Source organism: Scyliorhinus torazame, chromosome 8, assembly GCF_047496885.1.
Source record: "Scyliorhinus torazame isolate Kashiwa2021f chromosome 8, sScyTor2.1, whole genome shotgun sequence".
NCBI lineage: Eukaryota > Metazoa > Chordata > Chondrichthyes > Carcharhiniformes > Scyliorhinidae > Scyliorhinus > Scyliorhinus torazame.
This window is the reverse complement of record NC_092714.1, coordinates 28,057,297-28,077,302: the sequence shown is the minus strand read 5'-3', so window position 1 is coordinate 28,077,302 and position 20,006 is coordinate 28,057,297. Positions and strand designations below refer to the sequence as shown.

At 47.9% G+C, this 20,006-nt stretch overlaps 1 protein-coding gene across 2 annotated transcripts in view; it reads right to left on the bottom strand.

The window, feature by feature from the left end:
- Nucleotides 1–1,192: 1,192 nt before the first annotated feature.
- LOC140427704 (beta-1,3-galactosyltransferase 5-like) overlaps nt 1,193–20,006 on the bottom strand; it is a 67,102-nt gene continuing 48,288 nt past the window's right edge. For both annotated transcript variants that reach the window (XM_072513223.1, XM_072513224.1), the window contains exon 2: nt 1,193–3,178. In XM_072513223.1, coding sequence (XP_072369324.1) covers nt 2,195–3,178 — 984 coding nt within the window. In that variant the 3' untranslated portion in view covers nt 1,193–2,194. The remainder of the gene's footprint in view (nt 3,179–20,006) is intronic.

Sequence of the window (20,006 nt, the reverse complement as noted above, 5' to 3'; positions counted from 1 at the left end):
AATTGGACCCAGTAGCAGGTATAGATAGTAAATTCAAGTTTTTCCTTTTGTTTGTGAATTATTTAACTAAGAATTGTTAAGCTATTTCTTTTATGTTAACGTGATTAATTCTGTGTTTAAATTAAAGTTTGATTTGATGTAAAGGATACATATTGGTCCAAGTCATCACTGCTGGGGTGAAGTATCCTTTCCTCACAGTTTTACAAATTTAAAATTATTTTGGATTCTTTTCTGGTTTCCTAACCAACGTCTGGGATCCTAACAAATATCCAACATGTTTCTCCCTCACTTTAGTCAAATGGACACGAAATGTCAATTTTGCTTTCCCTCCCGACAGATGTTGCCAGACCTGCTGAGTTTGCCCAGCTTTCTCTGTTCTTGTTTAAGATTCCAGCATCCGCAGTATTTTGCTTATTACAGTCCTTCATACCTGTTTGCGTGCATGAGGTTCCATTCAAAAAAGAGCAGTGAGTTGTCATCACCATTAATACACAACAAAAATAGAAAAACTTGTTGCTCATCTCATCTGGCTGCAATTGACAAGTAATTCATTGGCTGTGAAGAGCTTTGTGATGCCTGTGGTTGTGGTAAAATGCTGCGCACATGCGCCTTCCTGTAATGTTGGAAATTTGACATTGCTTTATCATTTGTGAACTCCAAATAGTGCAGTATTACATCTTTCACACTTTCTCTTGCTGGGCAGATCACCTGGTTGTCTGAAACAAATCAGTTTATTTCCTTCTTCGATGTAGCAACCAACTGGGTGGACCGCAGGTTCTTATCCTGTTTCATTACAATCCAGACAGCTGGCTTGCATGAAACCAAACCACGATGTGTCAGGATGAAAGCGGTTTGGTGTCACGTACATCATTGTTTTTAATTATTACAAATGATCAAAAGCCCCAAAGAAATTGCTGCTCACAATTTTCGGTCCGGTTCCTTCACTTAAATACGCCCCCCCACCCTTAACTCTGGCATGCCCCCCCCACCCCCACCCCCGCAACTGCCCCCATCTTCTTCCAATGGTAAATACAATCAGAAAAAATAAATTTTGAATTTTTAGCACTTCCCTTACCTTAGGCACCACCTCCAACTCCCATTGGTAATCCACACAATGCCTTTCTGGCCAAGTATTCTTGTAGAAGAGACAAGGATTATCACTTAATGAACAAACAACATCAAGCCAAAAGAGTAGGGGTCAATCTCCATTACAATGCAGATTGAGTGGCATGTATTTGAATGCACAAAATATGAAAAGCCCAGTAAGGGAGTTATAAACATTAATAACAATTTGAAGCATGCTAAGAATGGGATATTTCTGCAATTCATGTATGTCTGGCACATGATTAATAGAGAATTTAGCTATATTTATATATTTAAATCTATATTTACATTGAAGGAGCCAATGAATGAGTGAACTGGGATCATTTGAACATCACTGAAATCTTTATATTTTACAATTACAGTAATAAGCTTGGCGGCGACTACTACAAATATACCATAACCTCTCCAGTCCAGAATGCTCCAGACCAATTAAGTTCTTTCTGGGTGTTGGAACCTTCTGGATTATAGAAGGGCATTAGATTCCTAACCAGATATGTGCGAACCGCACCTCAGATATAAAAATTTACCTGAAATATACAACAGTGCTAAAACATTATGAAGTAATAAAAATTGCTTTACTCATCCAAATATTGTATCTTCCATGTTACCGCTGACAAAATGCTGTACTTAATAACCTCTATCATGGTGAAGGAATTCTGGGGTCTATAAAAAAAAATCCTGGAAGATTGTTGTTACGAGTTTTCCAGACTGGAGAGCTTACAGCGGATGAGAGTATGCATAGTGATATGAAATTCCATTGTTGTTTAAATATAGGTAGCACCCCATTAAAAAATATCCTGATTGCTATCAGCGCTCAATAATTAAAGTTTTTTGTTCACCAATATCCCCCACATTAATTTCTCAATTTTCTCTGTTTGAAGTGATAAATTCAAATTCACATTCCTTATTAAATGTGTGATGGGCTAGCATTGCTGTTTGGAGTCCTGATTCAAAATGGCAGCTATGGCAAGGAAGAGAAATGGATTTTCATGTTGATAATTCAGACTGTGGGTTGTACACCAAGTCAATAAAGCAATGGGAATTTTGGTTGGGGTAGACAACTCAGTGTTAAAAGCATGTATTTTTGTTTTCAAGTTCGAGATGCCGGTGTATGGACCCAAAGAAATTTCTCCGCTTTTCTCCAACATTCCTCTTTGCTGTTCTTTTCCAGTGTTCTCCAATAAATCAGCAACTCAACTGGGCTGACTCCATGAGAGGTCACCAGTTTGTGGAAGTTACAGATGGAAAACTCCACTTTTCGGACATGGAAGGTCTGAACTGGCTGCAGTTCCACCGGAGTTACATTTAGCTTTTGAAGACACAGCCCAAAGTAGACATCTTCCAGCTTCAGGATGGGAATGTGCTTCGAAACAGTGAGGATTTTCTCAACCAGGTCGCCTGAGAAAACATACCCCGTTCCTGAACAAAAAGGCGGCAGGGTGCTCTGAGGATACTCTTCCTTTGACAAGTACCACTTACTGAGTGCATATCTGATAGGATTCTCATTAGCCTTGACGAACCCCGTGTACAAGTGAGTCCGGGTCCTCTCCGACAGAAGTTCAGTCAGGTAATAAGTATTTACAAACATATCAGAGTCCGTTTTCATCACGAAGCTCACTGATGGGCAGAATTCATGGGCCCATTCAATTCCCATCAGCACCTTCAATGTGAGATTGTAGTAAGTGTCAGTGAAGTTTTTCTGGATTATATCCTGGTAGTGGAGGCTTTCGTTTAAGATCATGGACTGGTACCTCGTATTATATCCAAGGAGGAAGTAGGCGACTGTTCTTTTCCCATCCGTGCGTTGATCTTTGCCCCAGGTCTGCCGAATGGCATTGCGCTCTTTCCATTGAGGATGTGAGACAGTCACCAGGTAGACAAGGAAGGGAGGGTCGTCACCACAGTCAGACTGCGGGATGATGAGAAATTCACCCTTTTCTTTTGATATCGATCTTTCATTTGTGCTGAAGAACAGGTAATTAATATTTAATGTGTCCAGGTGTAAGCTACCCAGAAAAAATATAAAAGTTAAAGAAAGCACACAAAGCACAACCATTACTTTGTTTTTGATCATCTGTAAAGAGAAAGACACAAACTGATTAGTCCAAACCAATACGAGGACAAGTTGCCACAAAAAAACTCCAATTCACTTTTTACTGTCTAACCTGAAGAATACACTGTATGTTAATTTGTACACATGTCCCAAATTCCGTACTTAATAATAATCTTTAGTAGTGTCACGAGTAGGCTTACATTAACATTGCAATGAAGTTACTGCGAAAATCCCCTAGTCGCCACACTCCAGCGCCTGTTCGGGTACACAGAGGGAGAATTCAGAATGTCCAATTCACCTAACAAGCACAGCTTGCCTTACCAGTAGCATCAGTCACATCAGCATAATGGTTAAGATGTTCAGATTGTCAGGTGGGTAAATTCACTGCATCATATATATGTTTGGGATATTTGGCTACGAGAATGAAAATCTAATGAAAAAATCCTTCTGATTTCAGTCTTAAACGGGAGACTGCTTTTAAACTGTGTGTGCAGTTCTGGGGCGGGAGTCTCCGTTTTGCCGGCACCCGGGGGGTTTCCCGACGGTGTGGGACTGCCCCACAATGGGAAGCCCCATTGACCGGCCGGCGTAACGGAGAATCCCGCCGGCGGATCGGGGCAGAAATGTGGCGGGGTGGAGAATCCAGCCCCTGGTGCCTCCACAAGGGGAAACATCCTCTCAGCATCCACCCTGAGGAGTCCCCTCAGAATCTTATATGTTTCAAGAAGTTCCCCTCTCGTTCTGTTGAACGCCAATGAGTACAGGCTGTTATCAAGGCTCTTCAATGAGCCTAAAATAAAAACATAAAGTCCGGGAAATACTCAACATGTCTGGCAACATCTGTGGTGAGAGAAACAAGAATTAATATTTTGAGTTGAATAGGACTCTTCACTATTTTTTTGCTTCAGGTTTCCAGCATCTGCTGTATTTTTCTTTGATCTTAATGAGCCTAATTGGCTGCCTGCCTCGTGGAGGCACGTACCTGCCTCCCCTAAGATGGCCAGTGCCTTTGTTGAATGATGGACAGAGAACGGAGGAGCCTATCTATGACTCGCACACTGCCATATTTCAGGCATATACTCATGAGCTCATTCATTAAGATTGTGGCCAAACTCCGGATGAGCTATGTGCAGCATCACGCTGAGTGGATGCAGAATCAGTGCACTGACAGCCACACAACGAACATCAATGTATATAGCATTAGCCAATCAGTGGCACTGATGGTGCAAAGACTTATGAAGTGGATGCCTGGTGAACCCCAGCTAGCCTTTGTGGTGATATGCCTATGGGCTATATTATGGTTGGAAGGTGTGCGATCTCCAACCAGCAGGTGGCGGTACAGACACACCATGCAGTCTCTCGACCAAGGTCATGTGACCCGTGACTCTGATATAAGGGGAGACACATCCGGCCACCTTCAGAAGAACATTGAGAGGGTAATAAGACATATATGTGAATGGTCAGTGCAAGGTGCAAGTTACAGAAGAGCAGTTAACAGACTCCATGATAGCTTGCTAAGTATCAGATTGCTATCTTACCACACGAGACTCAATGAAAGGTTCTGGTTTGGACAAGTCAACATATTTGGAGGGGCAGCACGGTGGCACAGTGGGTTAGCCCTGCTGCCTCACGGCGCTAAGGTCCCAGGTTAGATTCCGGCTCTGGGTCACTGTCCATGTGGAGTTTGCACATTCTCCCCGTGTTTGCGTGGGTTTCGCCCCCACAACCCAAAAATATGCAGGGTAGGTGAATTGGCCACACTAAATTGCCCCTTAATTGGAAAAAAATGAATTGGGTACTCTAAATTTATAAAAAATGCAAAGAAAAACGTATTTGGTGGATTCCTTCATGAAGTACAAAGAACCAAACACAACATGGTATCATGAGTGCTGAAGATTTAAAGATAGCGACGGCAATGACAATGTTAGACATTCGGCTTGAAGACCGTGCCTGGTGAAGTGCAGCCTGAGGTGACCCAATGCGTGAGTAAATGCTGAAGCTCGAGATGGACGGACTGAGAGCCCCTAACGAGCTTCAGATATCCGGAAATCACCTGGCTCAATAACGGTTAACTAAAAATCTCAAAACTTAAAATCTAGATCCAGATACCCCACATGTGGGGAAACATCCTCTCAGCATCTACTCTGTCAAGCCCTCTCAGAATCTGATGCTTCAGGAAGACCACTTCTTATGAGTATTGGCCCAACCTGCTCAAACTTTACTCGTTGGACAACCCCTTCATCTCCGCCTAGTGCATCTTCTCTGAACTGTCTCCAATGCAAGTGTTTCCCTCTTTAGGTAAGGGGAACAAAACTACATACAGTACTCTGGGCCGGTCTCATAAATACCCTGTATGTAGCAAGGCCTACTTTTATACTCCATCCCCCTTGGAAGAAAGACAAATATTCCATTTTGCTGCCTAATTACTTGCTTTACCTGCATGGTGACTGAAGGAACAGCCTATTCTGGTGCCCCCACTGGCACGGAGGTAAGTAGGACAACTGCCGAGCATCTCGGCCTCATCCACACAGGAGCAGCCTGCCCTAATCTCACCCTCTTCCGTGAGGGGAGCCTGTAGGAGACGGCAAGATGAGAGACTTCAGGGTTGGTGATCACACATTTCTGACTCACTTGAGTGAATTTTGTCATACTTTTGAGATGTTTCACTGATGCAACTTATCTCAATAAAGACGATAATGACAGCACCCAGTTTTACTTGAGTTTCCGGATTGATAGCTTAAAGGTAGACAAATTTTGAGGCGGTGGAGAAATGCAATTCAGTGTATTACATGATATAGTGTGGCTGTTTGGAACTCATCTTCCAGGCAATGTGGGACCCAGTAAAATCTTTATTAATTTGGATGCTAAGTGGATTTGCACCCTTCTCCACAGAAAGGTTAGATCAGGAGCTGTTTGTTTCAGTAGAAATGGACCTGAACCAGAGTTTTACTTAATTCTTTACCACTTTTTACTTCCCAGAAATAATACAATAGCTCAAGTCTATAATAATAATCTTTATTGACGTCACAAGTAGGCTTACATTAACACTGCAATGAAGTTACTGTGAAAATTCCCTATTTGCCACATTCGGCGCCTGTTCGGGTACACAGAGGGAGAATTCAGAATGTCCAATTCACCTAACAAGCACGTCTTTCGGGACTTGTGGGAGGAAACCGGAGCACCCGGAGGAAACCCACACAGACACAGGGAGAACGTGCAGACTCTGCACAGACAGTGACCCAAGTGGGAATCGAACCCGAGACACTGGTGCTGTGAAGCAACAGTGCTAACCACTGTGCTACACTGCCACCCTACCGCTTAATGCTGCAAACAGTATATCGTATTTTGAAATTTAAGGATTCCCACAACATTGTTAGTATATCAAATAACAGGAGGCATTTATATATTGAATTACATTTATATCGGGGAAATCAATGTATTTACTTTTACATATAGAAGGGGATGTCTTGTGGCACAGTGGGCAGTGTCCCTGCCTCTGAGTCGGAAGCTCTGGCTACGGGTCCCACTCAGGACTTGATGGCAAAGAAAGGTGCGTCCATAATGTGGTTCCACTGGGGTCACTCAACTCCTGACCTCATTACAGCGTTGGTTCAAACATGGCCAAAAGAGCTGAGTGCCAGAGGTGAGGTGAGAGTGTCTGCCCTTAACGTCAAGGCACCATTTGACCCGTAGGGAAGCGGGAGTCAATGGGAAAACTCTCCGCTAGTTGGAGACATTCCTGGTACAAAGGAAGATCATTGTGGTGGTTGGAGGTCAATCATCTCAGCTCCAGGACATCTCTGCAGGAGTTCCTCGGGGTAGTGTCCTAGGTACAACCATCTTCAGCTGTTTCATCAATGAGCAGAAGTGGGGATGTTCACCGATGACTGCATAATGTTCAGCACCATTCGCGACTCCTCAGATAATGAAGCAGTCCATGTCCAAATGCAACAAGACCTGGACAATATCCAGCCTTGGGCTGACAAGTGGCAAGTTACATTCACGCCACACAAGTGCCAGGCAATGACCATCTCCTACAAGAGGATCTAACCATCACCCCTTGACATTCAATCATTCAATGGCATTACCATCGCAGAATTCTCCACAATCAACACCCTGCGGGTTACCATTGATCACAAACTGAACTGGACTAGCCACATTAATACTGTGGCTACCAGGGCAGGTCAAAGGCTAGGAACCTGATGGCGAGTAACTCACCTCCTGACCTCCCCAAAGCCTGTGCATCATCTACAGGGCACAAGTCAGGAGTGTACTGGAAAACTCTCCACTTGCCTGGATGAGCGCAGCTCCATCAACACTCAAGATGTTCAACACCATCCAGGACAAAGCAGCCCACTTGACTGCTCCTACTTCCACAAACATCAAACCCTCCACCAACGAACAGTAGCAGCCATGTGTACCCTCTCTAAGATATACTGCAGGAACTCACTGTGGCGCACAAAGACTCCGTGAGACAAATAGAGTGAAGTCGATGAGGCTTTATTAAGCGTGTCTGTTCCCCAGTAGCCCGATAGTAAACTGGCCTGCGGGGGAAGGCACCGGCTTCTTATACTTCGCCTTCAGGGCGGAGTATGAGGTCAACGGCCAACCAGGACCCGGGATCTGTCAGCCAATGACATTAGGGCTTCCAGTCCCACATGACCCCCAATACATACTACCACATTCACCCCTTGTCAAAATGAACCCGGCGGGGTGATGCTTCGTATGGTGGCAAGGGTTTACAGTACTGGTCCTGGGAGGATAGAACAGTTACATGGTAGTACCGTATTGGACAGTATCGTCCTGTTACAACTATTTACAGAGGATATAGGAAAAACAAAATGTTCATTGGACAGTCCATCTTTGTTTTACATCGACGCCACGAGTCGGTCGGGCGGTCTGGTCGTCCGTGTCGATCGCCTCGGCCCCGGCGGTGGTGGTGGTGCTTGTACCAGCATTGTCGCCTCCGGGAGCCGCACGGTTTCAGCTGTCGGTGCAAAGGGGAGGGGGACTGATCCTCCTGGGAAGGGGGCGGTCGCGGGGTGCGGCGGTGGCAGGAAGGGGGGCGGTTGGGTTGATGGTGCCGGGGGGGTGTGCGTGGTGCCGGCGGGCGCCAGATCCCGCAGGGAGACCGTGTCCTGTCGGCTGTCGGGGTACTCCACGTAGGCGTACTGGGGGTTTGCGTGGAGGAGGTGAACCCTTTCGACCAACGGGTCCGCCTTATGTGCCCGCACGTGCTTTCGGAGCAGGATGGGTCCTGGGGACGCCAGCCAGGTCGGCAGCGACGTTCCAGAGGAGGACCTCCTAGGGAAGACAAGGAGACGCTCGTGAGGCGTTTGATTAGTGCTCGTACATAATAACGACCGGATGGAATGGAGAGCGTCCGGGAGGACCTCCTGCCACCGTGAAACTGGGAGATCCCTGGACCGTAGGGCCAGTAGGACGGCCTTCCAGACCGTGCCGTTCTCCCTTTCTACTTGCCCGTTCCCCCGGGGGTTGTAGCTGGTCGTCCTGCTTGAAGCTATACCCTTGCTGAGCAGGAACTGGCGCAGCTCGTCACTCATGAAAGAGGACCCCCTGTCGCTGTGGACGTATGCGGGGTAACCGAACAGTGTGAATATGCTGTTCAGGGCTTTAATGACTGTGGCCGCGGTCATGTCGGAGCAGGGAATGGCAAAAGGGAAGCGGGAGTATTCGTCCACTACATTAAGGAAATACGCGTTGCGGTCGGTGGAGGGGAGGGGCCCTTTGAAATCGAGACTGAGGCGTTCAAAGGGACGGGAAGCCTTAATCAGGTGCGCTCCATCTGGCCTGAAAAAATGCGGTTTGCATTCTGCGCAGATGTGGCAGTCTCTTGTGACTGTACGGACCTCCTCTAAGGAGTATGGGAGATTGCGGGACTTGATGAAGTGGTAAAACCGAGTGACCCCCGGGTGGCAGAGGTCCTCGTGGAGGGCTTGGAGGCGGTCAATTTGTGCGTTGGCACATGTCCCGCGGGATAGGGCATCAGACGGCTCGTTCAGCTTTCCGGGCCGGTACAAGATCTCATAGTTGAAGGTGGAGAGTTCGATCCTCCAACGCAAGATCTTGTCGTTCTTGATCTTGCCCCGCTGTGCATTATCGAACATGAAGGCTACCGACCGTTGGTCAGTGAGGAGAGTGAATCTCCTGCCGGCCAGGTAATGCCTCCAATGTCGCACAGCTTCCACTATGGCTTGGGCTTCCTTTTCCACTGAGGAGTGGCGGATTTCTGAGGCGTGGAGGGTTCGGGAGAAGAAGGCCACGGGTCTGCCCGCTTGGTTAAGGGTAGCCGCGAGAGCTACGTCAGAGGCGTCGCTCTCGACCTGGAAGGGGAGGGACTCGTCGATGGCGCGCATCGTGGCCTTTGCGATGTCCGCTTTGATGCGGCTGAAAGCCTGGCAAGCCTCTGTCGACAGCGGGAAAGTCGTGGTCTGTATTAGGGGGCGGGCCTTGTCTGCGTACTGGGGGACCCACTGGGCGTAGTATGAAAAGAACCCCAGGCAGCGTTTCAGGGCTTTTGGGCAGTACGGGAGGGGAAATTCCATGAGTGCGCGCATACGTTCGGGGTCGGGGCCTATTATCCCATTGCGCACTATGTAGCCCAGAATGGCTAGCCGATCGGTGCTAAAAACGCACTTGTCCTCGTTGTACATGAGGTTCAAGGCTTTGGCAGTCTGGAGGAATTTTTGGAGGTTGGCGTCATGGTCCTGCTGATCGTGGCCGCAGATGGTTACATTGTCGAGGTACGGGAACGTGGCCCGTAACCCATGTTGATCAACCATCCGGTCCATCTCCCGTTGGAAGACCGAGACCCCGTTTGTGACGCCAAAAGGGACCCGTAGGAAATGGTATAATCGCCCATCTGCTTCGAAGGCTGTGTACTTGCGGTCACTTGGGCGGATGGGGAGCTGATGGTAGGCGGACTTGAGGTCCACGGTGGAGAAGACTTTATACTGGGCAATCCGATTGACCATGTCGGATATGCGGGGGAGAGGGTACGCGTCTAGTTGTGTGTACCTGTTGATGGTCTGGCTATCGTCAATGACCATCCTTTGTTTCTCCCCTGTCTTCACTACTACCACCTGCGCTCTCCAGGGACTATTGCTGGCCTGGATTATGCCCTCCTTTAGTAGCCGCTGGACTTCGGACCGAATGAAGGTCCGGTCCTGGGCACTGTACCGTCTGCTCCTAGTGGCGACGGGTTTGCAATCCGGGGTGAGGTTCGCAAACAAGGACGGGGGTTGCACCTTGAGGGTGGCGAGGCCGCAGATAGTGAGTGGGGGTATGGGGCCGCCGAATTTAAACGTAAGGCTCTGTAGGTTACATTGAAAATCTAAGCCCAGCAAGGTGGGGGCACAGAGTTGGGGAAGGACGTTAAGTTTGTAGTTTTTGAACTCCCTCCCCTGTACCGTTAGGGTAACTATGCAGAATCCCTGGATCTGTACGGAGTGGGATCCTGCAGCTAAGCAAATCTTTTGTGCGCTGGGGAAGGTAGTTAAGGAACAGCGTCTTACCGTGTCGGGATGTATAAAACTTTCCGTGCTCCCGGAGTCGACTAGGCATGGCGTCTCGTGGCCGTTAATTAGGACCGTTGTCGTCGTCGTCTGGAGAGTCCGGGGCCGAGCCTGATCGAGTGTAACCGAAGCGAGCCGTGGTTGTAGTAGTGGGGTGGGGTCCGTTGTTGCCGTCCAAGATGGCGTCGGGGATGGACAAAATGGCCACCCCCATACCTCGCCCGTAGCTGAGGGGTCACAAGATGGCGTCGGGGGTGGACAAAATGGCCGCCCCCATGCGTCGTACAGGTCGGGGGCGGTCCAAGATGGCGGGGCCCCTCCTCCCCTCGTGGTGGTCGGGACCCAAAATGGCGGCGTCTGCGGGTCGCACATTGAGTGCTGGGGGGTCTGGGGGGCGCTAGGACCGCGCGGAGTTCCTGCATTGCGAGCGCCCGGGCCGCGGGCGCTAGGACCGCGCGGAGTTCCTTGGCTGCGAGCGCCAGGGCCGCGGGCGCTAGGACCGCGCGGAGCTCCCTCGCCGGGGACAGCGGTGGTCGGGGCCAAGGCCGGCGGGAGTACTGCGAGCGCTGGGACCATGAGGAGGTCCCTCGCCGGGGACGGAGATCGGGGTCCAGGTAAGTTGTATTGCCGGCGGGTCAGGCGTGGGGCGCGGGACGGGGGCGAGGGCCCAGGTCGGCGGCGCTGGTGGGTCAGGCATGGGGCGCGGGACGGGGGTGAGGGCCCAGGTCGGCGGCGCTGGCGGGTCAGGCGTGGGGCGCGGGACGGGGGTGAGGGCCCAGGTCGGCGGCTCCGGCGGGTCAGTCGTGGGGCCGCGAGCGCTGGCACCGCGCGCAGCTCCCTCGCCGGGGACAGCGGTGGTCGGGGTCAAGGTAGGTGGCGCCGGCGGGTCAGGCGTGGGGCGCGGGACGGGGGTGAGGGTGGCGTTCGGGATGCAAAAAACCCCCTCCTCTCCGTGGAGAGTGTTGGCCGGCACCCAAATCGGGAGCGCCGGCGGCGGGTCGTACATGGGCTGCGGGGAGGGGGGTTGGGGAGCGTAGGCGGCGTGCAGGGCTCCCAGTTCTCCCGGGGCCGCGGTGGTCGTGACCCAAAATGGCGGCGCCTGGGGGTCGCACATGGCATGCTGGGGGGGTTGGGAGGCATAGACTGCCTGTAGGGCTCCCTGTTCTCCCGGGACGGCGGCGACCACACGGGACCGGCACACCACCGCATAGTGGCCCTTTTTCCCGCAGCTTTTGCAGATGGCTGCGCGGGCCGGACAGCGTTGTCGGGGGTGCTTCGCCTGGCCGCAGAAATAACAGCGGGCGCCCCCGGTGCGACTCGGCGTTTGGACTGCGCAAGCCTGTGGGGTGTCCGGGGGGGGGGGGTAGGGGGTTTTTCGCGACGGGTACGTACGGGGCCCAATGGCCTGCCGCGCGGTCGGGGCCGTAGGCGCGGGTATTACGCGCGGCTACGTCCAGCGAGGCTGCCAGGGCCCGTGCCTCTGAGAGTCCTAGTGACTCTTTTTCTAGAAGTCTTTGGCGGATTTGGGAGGATTGTATACCTGCAACAAAAGCATCGCGCATTAACATGTCCGTGTGTTCGTTTGCGTTCTCCGACGGGCAGCTGCAGGCTCGTCCCAAAATCAGCAGTGCGGCGTAGAACTCGTCCATCGATTCTCCGGGAGCTTGCCGTCTCGTCGCGAGCTGGTAGCGAGCGTGGATTTGGTTAACTGGGCGAACGTAGAGACTTCTCAGTGCTGTGAAGGCCGTCTGGAAATCGCGGGTGTCTTCAATGAGGGTGAAAATCTCCGTGCTCACCCTCGAGTGCAGGACCTGCAGTTTTTGTTCATCTGAGACTCGGCCTGTGGTCGATGTGATGTAGGCCTCAAAGCAAGTCTGCCAGTGTTTGAAGGCTGCTGCCGCATTCACTGCATGGGGGCTGATCCTCAGGCATTCTGGAATGATCCTGAGCTCCATAGTCCTTTTTAGGCACGCTTAATAAATTGTGGCGCACAAAGACTCCGTGAGACAAATAGAGTGAAGTCGATGAGGCTTTATTAAGCGTGTCTGTTCCCCAGCAGCCCGATAGTAAACTGGCCTGCGGGGGAAGGCACCGGCTTCTTATACTTCGCCTTCAGGGCGGAGTATGAGGTCAACGGCCAACCAGGACCCGGGATCTGTCAGCCAATGACATTAGGGCTTCCAGTCCCACATGACCCCCAATACATACTACCACACTCACCAAGGTTCCTTAGACAGCACCTCCCAAACCAACGATCATGGCCAGCAAGAAGGACAGGAGCAGCAGAAGGGCATAGGATGGACAATAAGGCAATAAATGCTGGCCGAGCCAGTGATGCCCAGATCCCATAAATGAATAAAAGTCAAATGTGTCAACCTGCAAATCCTTCTGACACACCGATAATTGGCAGTGAGACTGGGAGAGGCTCCTGGTCAGCCAAGCTTGGTGTGGAGTGGTGCCCCTCAAGCTATAAGCCTCTGGCAACAGACTAATGACATGTCCCAGGAATTACTAGCTATGGAAGCAGGAGACAATCTGCCTTAGTGCACCACTGGGTGCGGGATGAGAATTGGAAAAAAGAGATGCAAAATGCTAAGCAAGTGTACTGTATAATTGGGGTCATTCCAATCTAACCTTTCTGACACGATGGGTGCAAGGATAATGAGACCAAATTTGGGCAGATGGAAAGTCACCCATGCACCTGATCCCATCAATTTTCCAACGTAGAACATAGAATATCGAATTTACAGTGCAGAAGGAGGCCATTCGGCCCATTGAGTCTGCACCGACCCTTGGAAAGACCACCCCACCTTAGCCCACACCTCCACCCCATCCCGGTAACCCAGTAACCCCTCCTAACCTTTATGGACACTGAGTGAAATTTAGCATGGCCAATCCACCTAACCTTCACATCTTTGGACTGTGGGAGAAACTGGAGCACCCGGAAGAAACCCACACAGACACGGGTGTAATGATATGTAGACTGACATGAAACTAAGGGATTAATCAAAACACCCGGCTGTGGCACGACCACTAGAGGGCACTACACAACTCATTATAAAACCAGGCACACACCAGACCCTCCCTCTCACTCCTGGCAGGGACTATAAGACCATAAGACATAGGAGCGGAAGTAAGGCCATTCGGCCCATCAACTCCACTCCACCATTCAATCATGGCTGATTTCAACTCCATTTACCCGCTCTCTCTCCATAGCCCTTAATTCCTCGAGAAATCAAGAATTTATCAACTTCTGTCTTAAAGACACTCAACGTCCCGGCCTCCACCGCCCTCTGTGGCAATGAATTCCATAGACCCACCACTCTCCTAAACAGTCTAAATCTTTCTGCAGCCTCCCCACCTCCTCCATACTACCTGCTCCTCCACCTATCTTTGTATCATCGGCAAACTTAGCCAGAATGCCCCCAGTCCTGTCATCTAGATCGTTAATATATAAAGAGAACAGCTGTGGCCCCAACACTGAACCCTGCGGGACACCACTCGTCACCGGTTGTCATTCCGAAAAAGAACCTTTTATCCCAACTCTCTGCCTTCTGCCTGACAGCCAATCGTCAATCCATGTTAGTACCTTGCCTCGAATACCATGGGCCTTTATTTTACTCAGCAGTCTCCCGTGAGGCACCTTGTCAAAGGCCTTTTGGAAGTCAAGATAGATAACATCCATTGGCTCTCCTTGGTCTAACCTATTTGTTATCTCTTCAAAGAACTCTAACAGGTTTGTCAGGCACGACCTCCCCTTACTAAATCCATGCTGACTTGTCCTAATCCGACCCTGCACTTCCAAGAAATTAGAAATCTCATCCTTAACAATGGATTCTAGAATTTTGCCAACAACCGAGGTTAGGCTAATCGGCCTATAATTTTCCATCTTTTTCCTTGTTCCCTTCTTGAACAGGGGGGTTACAACTGCGATTTTCCAATCCTCTGGAACTTTCCCTGACTCCAGTGACTTTTGAAAGATCATAACTAACGCCTCCACTATTTCTTCAGCTATCTCCTTTAGAACTCTAGGATGTAGCCCATCTGGGCCCGGAGATTTATCAATTTTTAGACCTCTTAGTTTCTCTAGCACTTTCTCCTTTGTGATGGCTACCATATTCAACTCTGCCCCCTGACTCTCCTGAATTGTTGGGATATTACTCATGTCTTCTACTGTGAAGACTGACGTAAAGTACTTATTTAGTTCCTCAGCTATTTCCTTGTCTCCCATCACTAGATTACCAGCGTCATTTTGGAGCGGCCCAATGTCTACTTTTGCCTCCCGTTTGTTTTTAATGTATTTGAAGAAACTTTTACTATCATTCCTAATGTTACTGGCTAGCCTACCTTCATAATTGATCCTCTCTTTCCTTATTTCTCTCTTTGTTATCCTCTGTTTGTTTCTGTAGCCTTCCCAATCTTCTGACTTCCCACTACTCTTTGCCACATTATAGGCTTTCTCTTTTGCTTTGATGCATTCCCTAACTTCCTTTGTCAGCCATGGCTGCCTAATCCCCCCTCTGATTACCTTTCTTTTCTTTGGGATGAACCTCTGTACTGTGTCCTCAATTACTCCCAGAAACTCCTGCCATTGCTGTTCTACTGTCTTTCCCACTAGGCTCTGCTCCCAGTCGATTTTCGTCAGTTGCTCCCTCATGCCCCTGTAGTTACCTTTATTTAACTGTAACACCTTTACATCTGATTCTACCTTCTTTCTTTCAAATTGGAGATTGAATTCTACCATATTATGATCACTGCCTCCGAAGTGCTCCCTTACTTTAAGATCTTTAATCAAGTCTGGCTCATTACATAACATTAAGTCCAGAATGGCCTGTGCCCTCGTGGGCTCCATCACAAGCTGTTCCAAAAAGCCTTCCTGTAAACATTCAATGAATTCCCTTTCCTTGGGTCCACTGGTAGCATTATTTACCCAGTCCACCTGCATATTGAAGTCCCCCATGATCACTGTGACCTTGCCTTTCTGACATGCACTTTCTATTTTGTGATGCATTTTGTGCCCCTGGTCCTGACCACTGTTAGGAGGCCTGTACATAACTCCCATTATGTTTTTTTTGCCTTTGTGGTTCCTTAACTCTACCCACACAGACTCCACATCATCTGACCTTATGTCGTTTAGTGCTATTGATTTAATTTCATTCCTAATTAACAAAGCAACCCCGCCCCCTCTGCCCACCTCCCTGTCTTTTCGATAGGTTGTGAATCCCTGGATGTTTAAATGCCAGTCCTGAACCCCCTGCAACCACGTCTCTGTGATGCCTACCACATCATACCTGCCAGTCACAATCTGGGCCACAAGCTCATCTACCTTGTTCCGTACACTGCTTGCCTTTAAATATAGCACCTTTAATTCTCTATTGACCGTCCCTTTTTGTTTTCTTAGTGTGGTGGACCTTGGTTTACTGAGCCTTTCCATACACTGTGTCATATTTTGTGGGATGGGGACTATCGTAACCTCTCCTGAGTTCTGTCTTTTCGTGCTTTTTTATATTCCTAAGCAGCTACGCTTCCCACTGATTACTTCACCTCTTGGTTCCCTGACTTTCCCTGACTGTAGGATAAGCACCAGAATAGTTTAGATCTCAGGCTGGGTCACCACATGTGGCCTAGATCCCAGTTGTACAGTTAGTCATTATCACTGAGTTACTAGAGTTAGATCGGCCGAGTGTCAAACTAATTTATCTAGTTATTGTTACTGAATAAATCCTTTCAACTTATTTCAAGGACTGGAGTGTCTTTCAACGTCGTCTATGGACAGTAGCAACTTATTTTAATCAAACAGCATAACATAACAACGGGGAGAACGAGCAGACTCTGCACCGACAGTGACCCAAGCCGGGAATTGAACATGGGACCCTGGAGCTGTGAAGCCACAGTGCTAACCACTGGGCTACCGTGCCGCCTCCTGCACTTTCACTGAGGATTGTTAGATGGAAAGAAAAATGGGAATGTCAACCAATGTGCACAAATCGCTGTATTCAATGTTTATGTACTGTGAAATTGATTTACTTATTGTTCATTCCTTTAGTAATGAAGACATGCCAGAAAATATTTTAGCAGCAACACGATATTCTAAAACTGTAACAGTAATTTTGTTTCTTTTGCATTTCTCATTGCTTGGTTCTAAATCCATATGCCATGGTAACATGACGTGCACCATACTTTCATTCACCCAGCGGCTCAGGTGGCAAATGCATACCATGGTGCAACAGCGTGCTTTTCAAAATGGGAATTCCTGAATGACTTGCTCCAATCGTGAATTTATTTTCTTATGATGTGGAGATGCCGGCGTTGGACTGGGGTGAGCACAGTAAGAAGTCTTACAACACCAGGTTAAATTCCAGCAGGTTTGTTTCAATGTCACTAACCTTCGGAGCGCTTCTCCTTCCTCAGGTGAATGAAGAGGTATGTTCCAGAAACATATAAAGAGACAGATTCAAAGATGCCAGACAATGCTTGGAATGTGACAATCACCAGGCAGGAATGTTCCCTTCCAGTCGGGGAACACTTCAGCAGTCAAGGGCATTCAGCCTCTGATCTCCGGGTAGGCGTCCTCCAAGGCGGCCTTCAGAACGCGCAACAACGCAGAATCGCCGAGCAGAAGCTTATAGCCAAGTTCCGCACACATGAGTGCGGCCTCAACCGGGACCTGGGATTCATGTTGCATTACATTCATCCCCCACCATCTGGCCTGCGAAATCCTACCAACTGTCCTGGCTTGACACAATTCACACCTCTTTAACCTGGGGTTACCCCATCTCTGGATCTGTAAAGATTTAATCACCTGCTAATGCTCGCATTCGAAGAAAGGGAGGTACAGATCAGGGCGAAAAAAAAAGAGAAAGAGATAGAGAAGAAAAAGAAAAGAAGAGCGAAGAAAGGGAAAATGAGAGAGAGTTTGAACTTCAGAAAATGGCCATGAAACATGATAGTCAGTTAAAATTGGCGTATGTAAAGGGAAATGTATAGTCTGAGGAGAGTGATGAGGATAATGAACTTGAGCATCATAGTCGAAGGCTTGGTGGGGATCTATTTAAATATGTCCAAGCATTTCCAAGGTTTGATGTGAAGGAGGTAGAATCCTTTTTCATTTCATTTGAGAAGGTGGCTAAACAAATGAAATGGCCACCGGACACGTGGGTATTACTGATTCAAACAAAGCTGGTAGGTAGGGCTAGTGAAGTGTTTGCATCACTATCAGAGGAGGTATCTGGGACATATGAGGAGGTGAAAAAATCCACCTTAGGTGCATATGAACTAGTGCCTGAAGCCTACAGATAAAGGTTTAGAAATTTAAGGAAAGAACCTGGTCAAACATACACGGAGAAAGGATCAAACAGAGTAACTTTGATAGGTGGATAAGGGCTTTGAAAATAGACCAAACATGTGAAGCTCACAGAGAAATTATACTTTTGGAGGAGTTTAAAAATTAAATTCCTGATGTAGTGAGAACTCATGTGGAAGAGCAGAGGGTTAAAATTGCGAGGTTAGCAGCAGAAATGGCAGATGATTCTGAATTAGTTCATAAATCAAAGCTTGGTTTCCGAGATCAGATTCAGCCTGTGAGGGACAGAAACTGGGGAAAAGAGAAATACTCAAGTGATAGATGTAAAGGTGATCTGATGGGAGATAATAAGGAGAATGTACCTCAGATTAAAAAAGAAATCCAGGAGGGTGGAAGAGACATGAAAAGTTTCAAATGTTTTCACTGTAATAAACTAGACCATGTAAAGTCACAGTGTTGGTGGTTGAAGAAAAGCACTGGAAAGGCTGATGTGGTAAAACAGGATAACACAGTGGGGTTTGTTAAAGTGGCAAAAGAAAGCCCAAGTGAAGTGAAGGAGGTGCAAAAGAGTGTACAGCCTGATCAAGAAGTGATTGAGAAGAAGGTGCCAGATGTCTTTAAAGAATTTACTTGTGTGGGTAAAGTTTACTCATGTGTATCAGAAGGAGCAGGTAAAGAAGTCACAATTTTAAGAGATACGGGAGCTAGTCAATCTTTAATGGTAACAGATGAGGAGTTATATAGTTTGGGAAGAATATTGCCAGAAAAGGTGGTAATATGTGGAATTCAGGGTGAGAAGAGTAGTGTTCCATTATATAAGGTAAGGTTGAAAATTCCAGTGAAGAGTGGTGAAGTGGTAGTAGGAGTAATAGAGAAACTATCTTGTCCAGGAATACAGTTTATCTTGGGTAATGATATAGCTGGATCGCAGGTGGGAGTGATGCCAACTATGGTTGATACGCCAGTGGAAAATCAGACAACTGAAGTGTTGAAAGACAAATATCCTGGGATTTTTCCGGATTGTGTAGTAACAAGGTCGCAAAGTCACAGGTTAAGACAAGAGGAGAAATCAAAGAGTGAAGATAAAGTTGAAGTGCAATTATCAGAAACAATTTTTGATCAGATGGTTGGAAAAGAACAGGTGGAGGATGAGGCGGATACTTTTACTTCGGGAAAATTGATGGAGTTACAACAGAAACATGTAGAAATAAAACGGATGTATCAGAAAGCATATACGGAAGAGGAATCTGAAATACTCTTAGTTCTCTGTTGCATCACACCAATAAAGTGAGTCCTAGTGTTCCCCATAACCAAAATCTATTTAAAGTTGTGGGTCAGGTGTACTCCACTTTACACTTTGGGGTTCTCTAAACCCTGGATCATAACGCACCCTAACTAGGCTCACTCCCCCACCTTATCCCTATAACCTCACCTAACCTTTGGACACTAAGGGGCAACTTAGCATAGCCAATCCATCTAACCTGCACATCTTTGGACTGTGGGAGGAAACTGGAGCACCCGGAGGAAACCAAAGCCGACAGGGGGAGAACGTGCAAACTCCACACCGACCGTCACCCAAGGTCAGAATTGAGCCTCGGTCCCTGGCACTGTGAGGCAGTAGTGCTAACTACTGTGCCACTCTGTCGCCCATATTTATGTGCACTCATATTGCATTTATATTGTGGCTAAAACATGAAAAAACTTCCCACTGTGCACCACAAAAACAGGTAATAAAGCTTTGATTCCAAATTTTAAATCTCTTTTAAAGTGGATCAATGTACTGGATTGAATGAACAGTTCGTTGTTCTGTTTCAATACACTATACGCATTGATTTCCATGTGATCCTGAACTGAAAATGCTCTTAACTACTTGCAGATTTGTCTTTCACTTTCGGCTTCCCAGAAATAATATTGCTCAAGTCTACTAGTTAATTCTGATTATAGTAAAATGTGTATTGGAATATAAGGATTCCCACTCTTTCTTCAGTATATCAAGTAGCAGAAAGTATTG